Here is a 13145-nt window from a genome sequence, read left to right on the forward strand (position 1 = left end):
ATGGTTAGTTCTAGAGAGTCATTATCTTAGAGTTGTATGTTGAAGTATTGAGGGTGAAGTTACACGATGTATAGGATTTGTTTCAAAATAATTGAAACTGGTAGTAGGAATGGGCATGTGTAAGTCAAATGAGATTAATCCTTTGTTGGTAACTGTAGTGGTTGAGTCCTGGGTACAGGGGTTCATTATTCTATTCTGTCTACTTTTGTATCTTACGTGATATAAAAGGATAAAATGGCTTGGTATAAAATTTGTTTGGCCACATCCGCTGGATGGTTACTGTCAAAAACCAGAGAATAACAAGTGTTGGTGAGGATGTAGAGAAATGGGAACTCTTGTGCACTGTTGGTGACAAGGTAAAATGGTGCAGCCACTGTGGAAAACAACATTGGCAGTTCCTCAGAGAATTAAAAATAGAACGACTATATGACACAGCAACCCAACTTCTATGGTAGGTATAGACCCAAAAGAATTGCAAGCAGACTCAAACATGTTTCTACTCCCGTGTGTTCATAGCAGCATTATTCGCAATAACCAAAAGGCAGCCAATCCAAGTGCTACCGATGGATGAAAAGCATAAATAAAATGTGGTATATACACACAGTGGACTGTTATTCAGCCTTAGAAAGGAAGGGAATTATGACACTGCTATAGCGTGAATGAACCTTGAGGTCATCATGCAAAGTGACATAAGCCAGTCAGAAGGACAAATACCCACTTAGCAACTTTGGTTGGTTAAAAGTTTTCTTTTTTGTTAAAAAAAAGTGCAGGGTGTTTTTCTTGGTTTGCTTTTTGTTTTATACTTAATAGTCTCACTGTATAATACTACTCTTCTGCTGAATACTGGGATGAAATTCGGCCTCTACAGGCTCTGAAACTGTAGGGATTTCCTGTAGCTGTCGATTGTATTTGGGAAGATGATGTAGGGAGGGTGTCACAGGGATGGATGCCTCCTGAGTCTCCTGAGCTCTAGTCTCTGCCCTCGTTCTTTCTAACACATGGCTCTTACGTAAGATTAATTTATCAACAAATACTTGTTGAGTGTCCGTGTGGCAGACATCAAATGGGCTCCTCACTCGTGTTATCCTCAAGAAAGGTTGGGAAGACGGTCCCATTCCCGACTTACAATGCAGAAATAGACACAAGGTGGCTAAATAATGCCCCCCTAGTTACAGAGTGAGTCAGAAACAGGATTCATTTATGAATGAAGTTCCGGCTGATCCCAGAGTTCCTGCTTTTAGACGGCACTGTCTAAAACTTGTGGCAGCTTCTTGCTGTCTGAAGAACTGAAGGAGCTCATGGGTACAGTAGAGAAGAGGGATGGGTGCTCCCCGTTACCATACGTGACAGCTCAAGCCCGTCTCCAGTTGCGCCTCGTTTACTCTCAGAGCCACACATTTACCACAGTCTTGCTAGTCGCAGAATAAGCCGTAGACCTTTCTACCTTTGCACCTTCTGTGTATTTTTATTCTATTTAAAATACTCCCTCTGTCAAAGGGGTGACCCTTCTAAGGATGTCCTTGAGAACTCTCCATTGGTGCTCTGGTGGCCCCTGGAGTTGATCTCTGATATTTCTAGCTGTCTCTTCCAGACACGCAATAGAATTGCGCTTCCCCACCCTGGTGAATTTGGGTGGGGCCATGTGACTAGTTCTGGCCCATGATTTGGGAGCAAAAGTGGCTTGTGTCCTCTCTGGGTGGAAGGTTCAGCTCCCTCTGGGAGGCCCTCCAGAGAGCTCACACTTTCCCTCTGGCAAGGAACATGGCCACATTTGAAATGGCTCCGCGGTCATACTGGTCTCTGCTGACTGATAATATTCCCAATCCTGAGTGAGTTGCTGGCTCCCTTCCCTAGTTTTTTACCATATGTCATAACCCTGTGGTTATAGCCACATCACTTTAGAATGTAGGTGGTCATGGATATACATTTGTGTTCTCCAACAGATCGCGACTCGCCTCCCCAAGAGCCCAGCAGCCTGATTATGCATAGATGATATTCAGGAGAGGCTTCTTGGAACAGACTCAAAGTCAGTGGTGATGTGAAGCCAAAAGGACTTTTGACATTAAGCTGATCAGGGATGGTCTGGTTTAAATAGGAGCTTACGACTAGGAACGGTAGTTAGAGAGGCCGCAAGAATGTATGCCTTTTTTTATTTTGGAACGAGATGAATATTTTACTTTTCCTAGATGTCTTTCGAGAAGAAAATCAGCTGGAGGTTTTATGTTTATATCCCTTGAGAAACTTTTCTATGCATATTACCTTTTTTTTTATTTTTCATTTTATTTTATGCATATTACCTTTAACAAGGGGTCTGCTAACACAGGTTACAGTGTTAGCTCCTTTGTATGTCAAGAGCTGGATTTTGAAATCAAAGCCTGGTCATTTGCGCCATGCAAGCAAAGGCACTGTCGCCCCCTAGTGGCAGTGTTTCTTAATTGCAGATTCTTTTGATGGACTAAGATTAACTGTTGAGTCTGCAAACAAAACATGCAGTGTCACCTAGGATTTGCCAGTGAAGTGCCTATGGTCTCTCAAAACATTTCGCTGTTGTTACTTCTTATTAGATATCATTATTGGGCCAAGCTAAGTGTTGTGGAATGAGAAGGAACACATCAAAAATTTTTTTGGAAACACTGGATTTCTCTTTGTAAACAAAATCCATCAGAAGGGAATTCTTTATGGTGGCGGGGTTGATGTCAGGCCGTCGCACATGGGCTTTGGAGCCACCTCGTCAGGGTCTGTGACTTGTGTGACCTGGACAGGGGCCAGTCTCTCTTTTGCCCACAGCGTTGGGATGTACTAGGAAGGTACACGTTTTTATATTTAAAGTTAACCCACAAGTTAACTGTTGTATTCTTTTCACTTTGGTTCATAAGTCAGCAGGAATTTCTAATGATTAAAATCTACCACAACCACAGAAACTAGCCTTGTCCTAAAATAATAGGCGTGCACCCCAGAGATAGCCTACTCTTACAGAAGGGCTGATCGCCAGCCTTTCATCCCATGATTTTGATCCTATACCATTCAAAATTTAGTTGGCTTTTTTATTATCTAGACTGTGATCAAATAAATCAGGGAGACTTTCAGCATGGGTGACCTGTTCCTAGACTGATCACCGGTCGTCTCTTGTCTTTATGTGTGAGTTTTTTTCTTTTCGGATGATTATAGAAACATCAGTCACTTGTTTCTATAAATATTTTATAATGCCAATTGAACGTGATGAAATATTAAAAATATCACTTACTAAATATTTAAAAGTTCAGTCTTTGGAATTGGCTAGCTTCCTTCATCCTACTGCCAGCTTAAAGGGGCAATTTAGAAATTTTGAATTACGAAATTGGAATACTGGGGGAACAAATAAGGGAACTGGGACTATCACTATAAAGCTATTTTTCGCCTTGGGCCATTAGTCATTTTCAGCTGCAGAGGCCTTGATGAATAAGCAAAGGGACGAGAGCATCAGGAGGCAGCAGAATTACGTATTTTATGCTACTGCCCTTTTATATTTCCTGCAGTTTTAGGTTTTCTGCACTTCGCCTCGTATTATTAACTCGCTACTGGGTTAGATCAATTCATTTAATTAAAGTCTAAGGAGTTTTATGGACTCATATTGGAATAATCTTCAGTTTTACTTGCTATGCTTATAACTTTGTTAATAAAACCTTAAATATGAAAACAAATTGGAAGCGACGCTTGCTATTCCTGGTACATGATTAATAGCAAATTGAATTAATAGCTTCTGTGTTGTTTTAAAACGAGAGCTTAGTGACAGACAGTGGAGAGTATGGAGAGCTTTCTTTAAAATGGCCTGTTTATCTGTATGTGTAACCGCAGGCAGTGGACCAGCCTGCGTCACAACATGCTTTACTGAGAGCTCTGGAGGAGACGGGCCTTTCAGCCATTAGGTACCACATTCAGCCTGACTGCAGAGTACGCTTATGAGCGAAAGCTGCCGCACAGCCCTCCACCAGCTCCCTGAGCCCCATCCTGGGGAGTGTTTCTGAAGGAGAAGGGCAGGTGTACCGTAACTTCCTGAATTCTCTTTCCCAAACCTCTTGCCCCAGGAGCAGCTGTTGTGAGGCACTTTACGTTTTTGGCCTTTATGATCTGGGCCTGGTTTCGTAGTAGGTCCTTCTGTAATCTAACCCGGGCTTACCTTTCCGGACAGATCTGCCAGCATGTTGCTGCACGCGGGGCCTCTAGACCCTCTGTCTCCTTGGCTTGGAACATCTCCCTGCCAGAAACAAAAAAGAGAAAAACACCTTCCCAGTGTCTAAGACACCGAATCATACCTGTTGTTCAGTTCTCAGCACCAAAGCTCACTTCTCTGTGGGAGAATTTACCAGGATGCTGATTTTATTTGTATTACGAGTGAGGTTCCTTACGCACTCATTCCTTGGCCAGATCGGTCCTGAGCAATGAGACGCTAGTTAGCAGAGGACAAAAGGTCACGTCCTCCCTGAATCTATGTTTCTGTACTTGTCTGTGTGGAGGAGAAATAAAGATAGATGATAGATAGATAGATAGATAGATAGATAGATAGATAGATAGATAGATGATAGAACAATACTGATAGATTGATCGAGCAATCAATCTCACATGAACAAAAGCTGTTTGGGTCCTCAGTATTTTGGTTTAAACCATTCTGAGAGCACAACGTTTGAGAACCGTTGTTTCAGAGTAGATTCTGTCTGGCTGTGTGAAGACAAATGCAGGAGGGCGAGTCTGAGGTTGGTCCCTCGGCTCTTGTAATAAATAGACGAGGTGAGCAGCAGAGATGAAAAATGGCTGCATCTGGATTTACCTGGCGTGTGTGCAGAGTTTTTAAAAAGTGTGATAAACTGTGTATATAAAAAATTTCCTGTCGTAACCATTTTTAGCCCCCAAGAACTCTTTTCATCTTGCACAACTGAAACTCTATACCCATTAAATAAGTCCCGAGGGTCTGGATTTAATTTGGAAGTGAAGGCGAAGGATTTGCTGTTGGTTCAGATGTGGCGTGCATGAATGGCTGGTGGGTGCATCGTTAGAGAGCTGGTAGCTTTGTGCCCTTCGAATGTAGGCCCTGTGAGCACAGCAGGGCACCAGGTTGGAGTGAATGCAGGTGAGGCCCAAGAACTCCTCATTATCATGGTCTCCTGTCATTTCATAATGGTCATCACCTAACAGCAAAAAGGAGTGTCACATCATGGTGATGTTGTATTAGAGACAGTTAAACATTTAAACGTTTCAGATACTTCTGGATTGACTTGCACTTACAGGAAAGAATCTTTGTGGTTCATTCAACAAAGAGGCTTCACCTACCATTCCTTTTAATCAGATCAGCTTAATTGAGACGTTCTATGGTTAATATCTATCCTGAGGTGTATAACACGAGCTGGTCACACCCTTAAGATGAAAGTAAAAAGAAAATGAAAACGTTGCAGCTGTGAGATGGAGCCTAAAATGTGCTGGTGGAGATAGAGCTCAGGGTACAAAGTCTGGGCATAGATCCCTGGGAGCCAGGCCCAGGCAATGCAGAAAGGATAGCAACTAAAAATTGATTGTACCAGGTAAGCACCTGCCATCCAGAGCAGTTCTTACCTTTGAAACAAAAGTCGCCATTATAGTCCAGTCTAGAAGGAAGAACACTTCTCCACTTATCCTCCCCAGTCCTGTGGGGAGGGTGGGGGTGCCCTTGGCTTACAAGCGAGGAAATTGAGATTAAGAGGTCAGTTATGTGCTCAAGGTCACACAGTTAATAACAGGGGACCTGGACTCTGACCCCAAGTTGGCCTGACTCCAAAGTGGGTTCTTTTCTTTCTTTTCTTTTTTTTAACGTTTATTTATTTAAGTGTGTTTTTCCAGGACCCGTCAACTCCAAGTCAAGTAGTTGTTTCAATGTAGTTGTGGAGGGTGCAGCTCACAGTGGCCCATGTGGGGATCGAACCGACAACCTTGTTAAGAGCACCGCTCTAACCAACTGAGTCAACTGGCCTCCCCTCCACCCCCTCATTGGGGTCTTGATACCAAACTTGCAACAAAAAAATACAAGTGTTGTCTTCCAGACTAATGAGAGTTTTGTTATTTTAATGATAGATGTTACATCTTCAAAAGCAGTTGAGTTTAACATAATCACGGTAACCTGCCCTTTTCCCTTTCTCTTTTGGAAACACAGCTAACAAGCACAAGCCGTGGCTTGAGCCCACTTATCATGGCATCGTGACCGAGAACGACAACACAGTGCTGCTGGACCCCCCGCTGATTGCCCTGGACAAAGACGCCCCTCTGCGCTTTGCAGGTAGGAGGTGGTTTTTGTTTACCCTCCACACTGGTGCGCACAGGAAGTATCTCACACATCCATCCAGGTCGTTTCTCACCTTTTCTGCAAGTGTCTCCTTAGCGAAGGGTTGTTTTTGGCTCTGTGCACCACGTTTTTTTCCCCTTTTAATTATAATAGTTGGGGCACCTGACAACAAGCCTATACTTGTGGTCGAAAAGCAAAATATTGAATCGCATCGTTATATTCCTTGTCTTGATGTGACCAGATAGGTAACATTCAGGTGAGTGTGCCTCAAACTGCAGTGCGCAGTGCGTGTTTGGACACAGAGAGTCTGGGGAGCACCTGAGACTCGGCCCCTCTGACGTACTCCCAGGTGGTGCAGGTCCCGGGTCCCCGAGAGGCGAGGACCTGGCTCATGCCAGCTCAAGATTCTCCTTGTACTAATTCGGTTGCTGTTACCTGAAAAGACTTAAACTTGAAAACGTCGAGCAGTCTTCATAGAGAAATCCTTTGGTTTAGATTTTACTTGGAATACATTTTTAAAGTTGAGATATTTCCCAAGATCGGGGCCTATGTACGGAGACAAATCTGGGATTGCTTTGGAGACCTGCTCCTTGGCTGACATTTACTAGCACTTTCCACATCGGAACAGTTCTGCTTGCTTTTCATCATGTCCATAGTAACTTCCTCAGCTGGTGCAGCAGTGTGCTACTTCACCCTTTCGTCACAAAACCAACACTGGGAAGTTGATTTTTAAAGGGTAGTTGTTGCATGATATTTTTCCAGGACAAAATTCCTCATATTTGTGTGTGCTGTTTGCCTCGGGACAGAGAAGTACAATTCAGGTAACTCGTATAGATCATGTCATGCCTCAGTTTTACTACGTGTAAATGGAGGGAAGTGAACGTGTTGCTGAAGAGCTCTTTGAAAAATGAATTTGTTTTTCATTCTCTTCAATGCCACCTCCTGTTTTCAGGAAAGTAACCTGAGAACCAGCGCGTGCCATTTGAGTCTGTGGTGGAGGCAGAGCTTTCAGTGGTTTTACTTGTTTATTAGTTTTTAGAGAGGAATCCAATTGGATGGACAGAGGAAAGCATTCTATGCTATGAATACACACATAGTATTTGTCTAGTAGCAGAGATGATTTCTGTTTCTTTGTTTTCCCCTTACCCCCTTCCCCAATTTAAAATCATTCCTAACATTACATATTGGTTTCCTCCGTAATTAACCAGACTTTTGAGTGTTTGTGTGTATACTTATATACCACAAATCCCATGCCTTCCATATTCAGTTATTATATACAGTGATGGTCCGTGCTGCAGAAATAACTTTCATAAGATTCTCTAGCTCATGTTTTTGAGTGGACGTGAACATTTCTGACATGTCATGCATTTTAAGAAGAGATTGCGTCAGGAGTTCTGTATTTGCTCCCTCAAGCTTCTCTTTACTCCGGGAAGTGTCAGCTGTATACGGTCCTGTGCTTTGTGCCTAGACCAGCGCCCGGGACTCTTGTAGAAGGAACGAATCAGTTTGCCCAGGATCACACAGCCCGTGAGTGGCAGAGCTGCGTTCGTGCCAGGCGGCCTGACCCCGAGGAGTCATAGGTTCGCCGGGTCGGCTCTCGTGACGTTATCTTAGAGACATTGTAAACATTCTGGTTCGCAGTCTTACCCCATCACAGGAATGTGTGTGGGTAACATCGGAGATTGACTTGTCAAAGTTCCAAAATAAGTACTCATGTGATGTTGGGAGCTCAGTCAGCCAAGTACGTTGTAAATTGTCACTAATCAGACGTTGGTGTTGAGCGCACAGGGTCCAGCCCAGGTTTCTTTCTTGGGGTGAAGCTAAGAGAATGAAGTCTTGGTATTTGTTAGGTACTTTAGGAAATTAAAATGACGCGGCTCCCAGGATGGCTAGTGGGGTTAACTGCTGTACATTACCCCCCAATTTTGCCTTTTTAGCATATGCTATGGGTATTTGTCAAGTACTTTAGGAAATCAAAACATTGAGTTTTTGGCAGTGAGTTGGATGTGTTAGGTTAAGCCGCACAAAATTGCCGTTTTTACATGTTAAGACTATCAAAATATTTGAAAAAAATGGAATGTTGGAAATTTCATGTGGTTCACCTAATTAATGGAAGGCAGTGATCGTCTGAGCAGCAGGATCTGGACGTTGGGACAAAAGTCCACATTAACAGTGACCGACTTGCGTGAACTCATTTTGAATGCAGTTGTCTCCAGGATAGGTTTGGGATCCGTAATCATGAGACATTCGGTGACAATGCTAGGTCTTCCGGAGGATACGAAGAAGCTTAGAAGCTGGCCCCTGTTCTCCAGGCACCAATCAGCTGGGTGGGAGGGCAAAGCCAGCATTAACAGTTGGCCCTCGGATACCAGGAGGCTTATGATTCGGTGTCTAGTGAGAGAGGCAGCCCTGGAGGCCATAAATGGCAAGACGAGGCGGGCTTACAGAAGGCGTGGTTGGAAGTGACGTTGGCAGTGAAGGGGGTGCCGGGGATAGGAGCAGAGGTGGGGAGTCAGCTCGGGCCACGGGTGTCCGCTGGGGTGTGGCTGCACACACGTAACGGCATCCAGATCTCCGCGGCCGTATGTGGAAAGCAAAGTCCTGCTCCATTCTCAGCGGCCTGAGCCTGTACCTCAGGGTGGAGCCTAAGGAATCTGTGCCCAGCCAGCGAAGTTTGGAAACCACTCATGGGCCAGTTTCTCCAAGCACACATTGCAGCCTGGATACACCGAGCCACCTGGCGGCACTGGTTACCACAGGTTACTGGGCTCCCGAGAGCGCTGAGTCAGAATTGCTGGGCCCGATGGGGCTTGGTACACCATGTTTCTACCAGGCTCCCCACGCAGTTCTGGGCACACTGAAAGTGGAGGGCGTAGCCCTGGGGTGGTTATGCTGGGGCTGTGAGGGCATGACCCTTGGGTGTGGTTTTTGTTACTGTGTGTTTAAGGGAGCTTGAGAAACTGTACTGATGAGAGACACCCACGAGCTTGTCTCAGACACCAGCCTGGACCAGTCACCAAAGATCAGGACCAGTCTGCACGTTCTGCTGGTGAGCGTGGATGCCGGGCCGAGTAGAGAGAAGTGGGTCAGGAACGAGAGTTGGATCAGTGGGGACTTTGTAGTGGACGCTTGCTGCTCAGCAGGTGTCCGTTTTCCCTTCTTCCCAGTCTCTTTCCCGCTGGGTCCAGTTTGGTGGGTCTACAACCGTGACCCCAGCTTCCTAGACGAATGCACCAACAACCCACGTTGGGCTGGCCAGACGCTCTCCTGGCGATGTGGGTTCTGGGTAGAGGGGCAGAGGAGCTGGCACCGGTGGGGTCGCCTCTATCTGTCCGGGCCTGTTGTCTCGGGGACTCTTGTGGCTCCTAGCTCCTGGTCTCTCGAGTGACCTTGGTTTCCAAGACCCTTTCTCGGGCCTGCAGTGAACTCCATGGCTTTTCAATGAAGTCCTTTTTGCCTGAGTTAGCTAGAATTCCTGTTGCTTGCAACTGGAGCACCAAACTGTTGGAGCCAGCACGAATGACCTCCATCAGGAGTGCCGTGTAACGACAGGACGGCCTGAGAGTGGGGGAGACTACCGGGTAGGCCTTTGAGACGCCCCTCTCTTTTGGGGAGAGCAGTGCCGTTTGAGGCCATACTCAGATTTGGAAGAAGACTTAGAAAGAATGCAAGGCCTGCTGGAAGCTGAGGTTTCTCAGAGGGCCAGGGAGGAAAGGGAGAGCTAACCGCTGTCTGCCGAGGAATGTGGACATGACTTTGGATAGAAGTCACATCTATACCATGTTGGGCTCACCCAGTGTTATATTTTTATGTTTTGCTTTAAAAAAAAATCCTTAATAAAGTTCCTTTTGGCTATTTTAGGTGATAAAAGGGGAATGAAGGGGGAGAGAGATAGGGAAAGGTTTGGTCCATTCCAAGACTAGCATAGGTAGAGAGGTCACCTGGAAAACACGATGAGAGCAGGGTTTTAGGTTTTTACCTAGCAGAGCAGTGGCACACGGTTGAATTGAGTAGGAAGGGGCTGGGCAGAAAGAAAAGAGAATATGACAGGTCCTTCCTTGCAAAGATGGAGAGAAGGTTGCGCATAGGACAGCAGACTGAGAATGCAAAAAGGTAGAGATGTACCTTTACCCGTTGTCACCATGATGTAACTCCATATAATGCCTAGAACTACTTTGTCACTACATGTATGTAATTGTCCTGTGTGTGTAACTAATAGAACTGCACATACATGGATGGAGGACAGAGGGAAGAAGAATGACTCAATGACAACTTTAAAGTTTAAAAAACCAGCTCCTGGGAGAATTGGATGCTCCTGACAGCAATTGGTCCCTGGTTTGGAGGAGGAAGATCGTAAATTGAGTGTAGTTTGAGAGGTAGGATGTTCACTGTGAAAAGATCGAAGGAATTATTGTTAATTTTGTTGGCTGTGTGATGTTATAGTAGTTCTGTTAAAGAAAAAGTCTTTATCTGCCAGAGATATCTAGTGAATTTTTCATGGATGGAACAGTTTAATGTCTGGCTTTAAAATACTCCAGAAGCAAGAAGTTGGCAGGGATGAATGAAACAGGAACAAATCACCTTTCTCCCAAGCCTTTCTCTTTCTCTGTGCCTCTGTTCCCTTTATGGCACCAGCAGGCAAAAACTAGGGAGTTACTCTAGATGCTTTCAGTCTCCCTGTCTAGTTGGTCATGAAGTCTTATCCTCCTAAAAATCCGTAAGTCTTTCCTACGGAAACTGCCTCAGTTTGGCCCTCATCAGATCTCGTCTTGTCCACTTGCCCCTCACCTTGGATCCATCTTCCTCATTCAAATGTGGTCCTAGCTGGAAAGAGTCGATGGACCCTTGAAGTGGGTGCACCCCTGGTCTGCAGCCTCCGCAGTGACACGTAGCGTCACCCAGCTGGTCTGGCAAATCCAGGTCTATCCGAGTGTGAAGCCCCTGCTGCTCCTGGCGAGATGGCTGTTACATCATTGTAGGCAGAAGCGCCCAGGCCGACCAGCAATTTAATAAGTACCGTGGACTGGAGGTACCAGTCTGTTGGTGCAGCCAATTCAAGTAGCCAACTTAACTATAATCAGTGGGGCCATGGAAAAGATACACTGTACCTTTCTGCTGTTCTCATTATGTCCAGTCTTGTAGAGAACAGCCTGGAAATACAAAATGAGATTCAAAGTAATTTGTATCCTCACATTTGATAATCACGTCTTTCAGATGCTGTTCCATAAAAACTGTAATACAGCTGCGTGTCCCAAGCTGCAGTGCAAGTTCCCGTCCCTCCCTCCAAACCTCCCTTCCTCGGTTTCTCACTCGTAATCCCACAGCCTCGGCCTCACTTTCAGAACTCACCGCGATTCTGACCACTTCGCACCCCCCCATCGGCCCCCTGGTTCTGGCCTTCAGCGTCTCATGCTTGGATTACCCCCCCGTAACCATCTTTGTACTCTTCTAGGCTTATTTTCAGCACAGCAGCCAGATGGCATCTTTCAGAATGTAAGAAATACCTTTATTTCTCTGCTCAAGACTCTCCAGTCATTTCCTTCTCACTTAGAGGACAGTAGCCAGTGTAGCTTCAGGTTGCCTGTCTTTGTCAGACCTCATCTACTATCCTCCCCTTTGCTCAACTCCTGCAGCAGTGTAGACTTCCTTGTTCTGAGCTAGGCCGGCCCTGGTCTACCTCAGGGCCTTTGCCCTTGCTGTTCCCTCTATCTGAAGTTCTTCCCTTCTTTCCTCTGGTTTCTACTCAGACGGTATCTTATTAATGAAGAATTCCCCGACATCTGACGTTTAAAATGGAAACACTCCAGTATCTTCCCACACTCTCCATTTTCCCTCCCCCTCCTCCCAACATGAAATCCCAAAGGAGAGATTTAGGGCGTTGAATCTATTGGCAAACAGTTCCTCTCCTCCCGGAAACCATCTCAAGGGCATTGCTGGAATGATGAGTGTCGTTAACCCCTTAACAAGGTGCCATGTAGACGCCTTGCCCCGCTCACATACTTAACCCAGAGTCTTCAGCGTGCACTTCCCACGCAGAGGCCTTTTCTAGAAAGCGCATGCAGCCTCCATCAGCTCTGTCCACCCAGATAATGTGAACGGCTTCACCGTTTTCTCTTTAGAACAGTAAACGCCGAGTTGAAAACTGAGAAATTTTCTCTGAATTAAAGTTGGGCAGCTTGACTTATTTTAAAATGTATTATGCAATCTAAAAGGCACCCCCAAAATATAAACATAATATAGTGAATTAGCATGTTCTGGAAAACAGTTTGAGGTATCCGTGCCCAACAGTTGTGCTCACAGGTGTGTCTCTAGAGCAGTGATGAGCAGTCTTTTTCTGTAAAGGACCGGATGGTAAATGCTTCGGGCTTTGCGGCCCAGAGGGTCTCTCTTGCAATGACCCTTCTTTGCCACTATAGTGGGAAAGCAGCCGTTGACGATACATAAACGAAGGGGCATGTCTGTGCTCCAGTGAAACTTTACTTATGGACACTGAAACGTGAATTTCATATAATTTTCTTGTACCACCAAACAATATTTCAGAAGATAAAACCCTTTTTTAGCACGCAGGTTGTTCAGAGTGGATTGGGTCCACCGGCCAGGGGTGGCCGGCCCGGGCTCTAGGCCAGTGCTGTCCGGTAGACCCTGATGTGATAAAGTGAATGTTCGGCGCCTGCGTCCTCCATTCAGTAGTTCCTGGGCACGTGAGGCTACTGAGCACTTGAAATGCGGCCAGCACCACTGGGGAACTGAGTTTTCACTGTTATTTAATGTTATTTGACGTGAATTCTAATGGAAACAGCCCCTTGTGGCTAGCGGCTACCTCACTGGCCAGCACAGACCTACAGACGCTGTGTGTGTA

General features: G+C 45.5%; 1 protein-coding gene across 2 annotated transcripts in view; it reads left to right on the top strand.

Annotated features, from left to right (window-relative positions):
- CLSTN1 (calsyntenin 1) overlaps positions 1-13145 on the top strand; it is a 59588-nt gene that overhangs the window by 22167 nt on the left and 24276 nt on the right. For both annotated transcript variants that reach the window (XM_081057380.1, XM_081057379.1), the window contains exon 2: positions 6158-6280. In XM_081057380.1, the coding sequence (XP_080913506.1) occupies positions 6158-6280 (123 nt within the window). The remainder of the gene's footprint in view (positions 1-6157; positions 6281-13145) is intronic.

This window comes from Rhinolophus hipposideros (genome assembly GCF_964194185.1).
Source record: "Rhinolophus hipposideros genome assembly, chromosome: 8".
Taxonomy (NCBI): Eukaryota; Metazoa; Chordata; class Mammalia; order Chiroptera; family Rhinolophidae; genus Rhinolophus; species Rhinolophus hipposideros.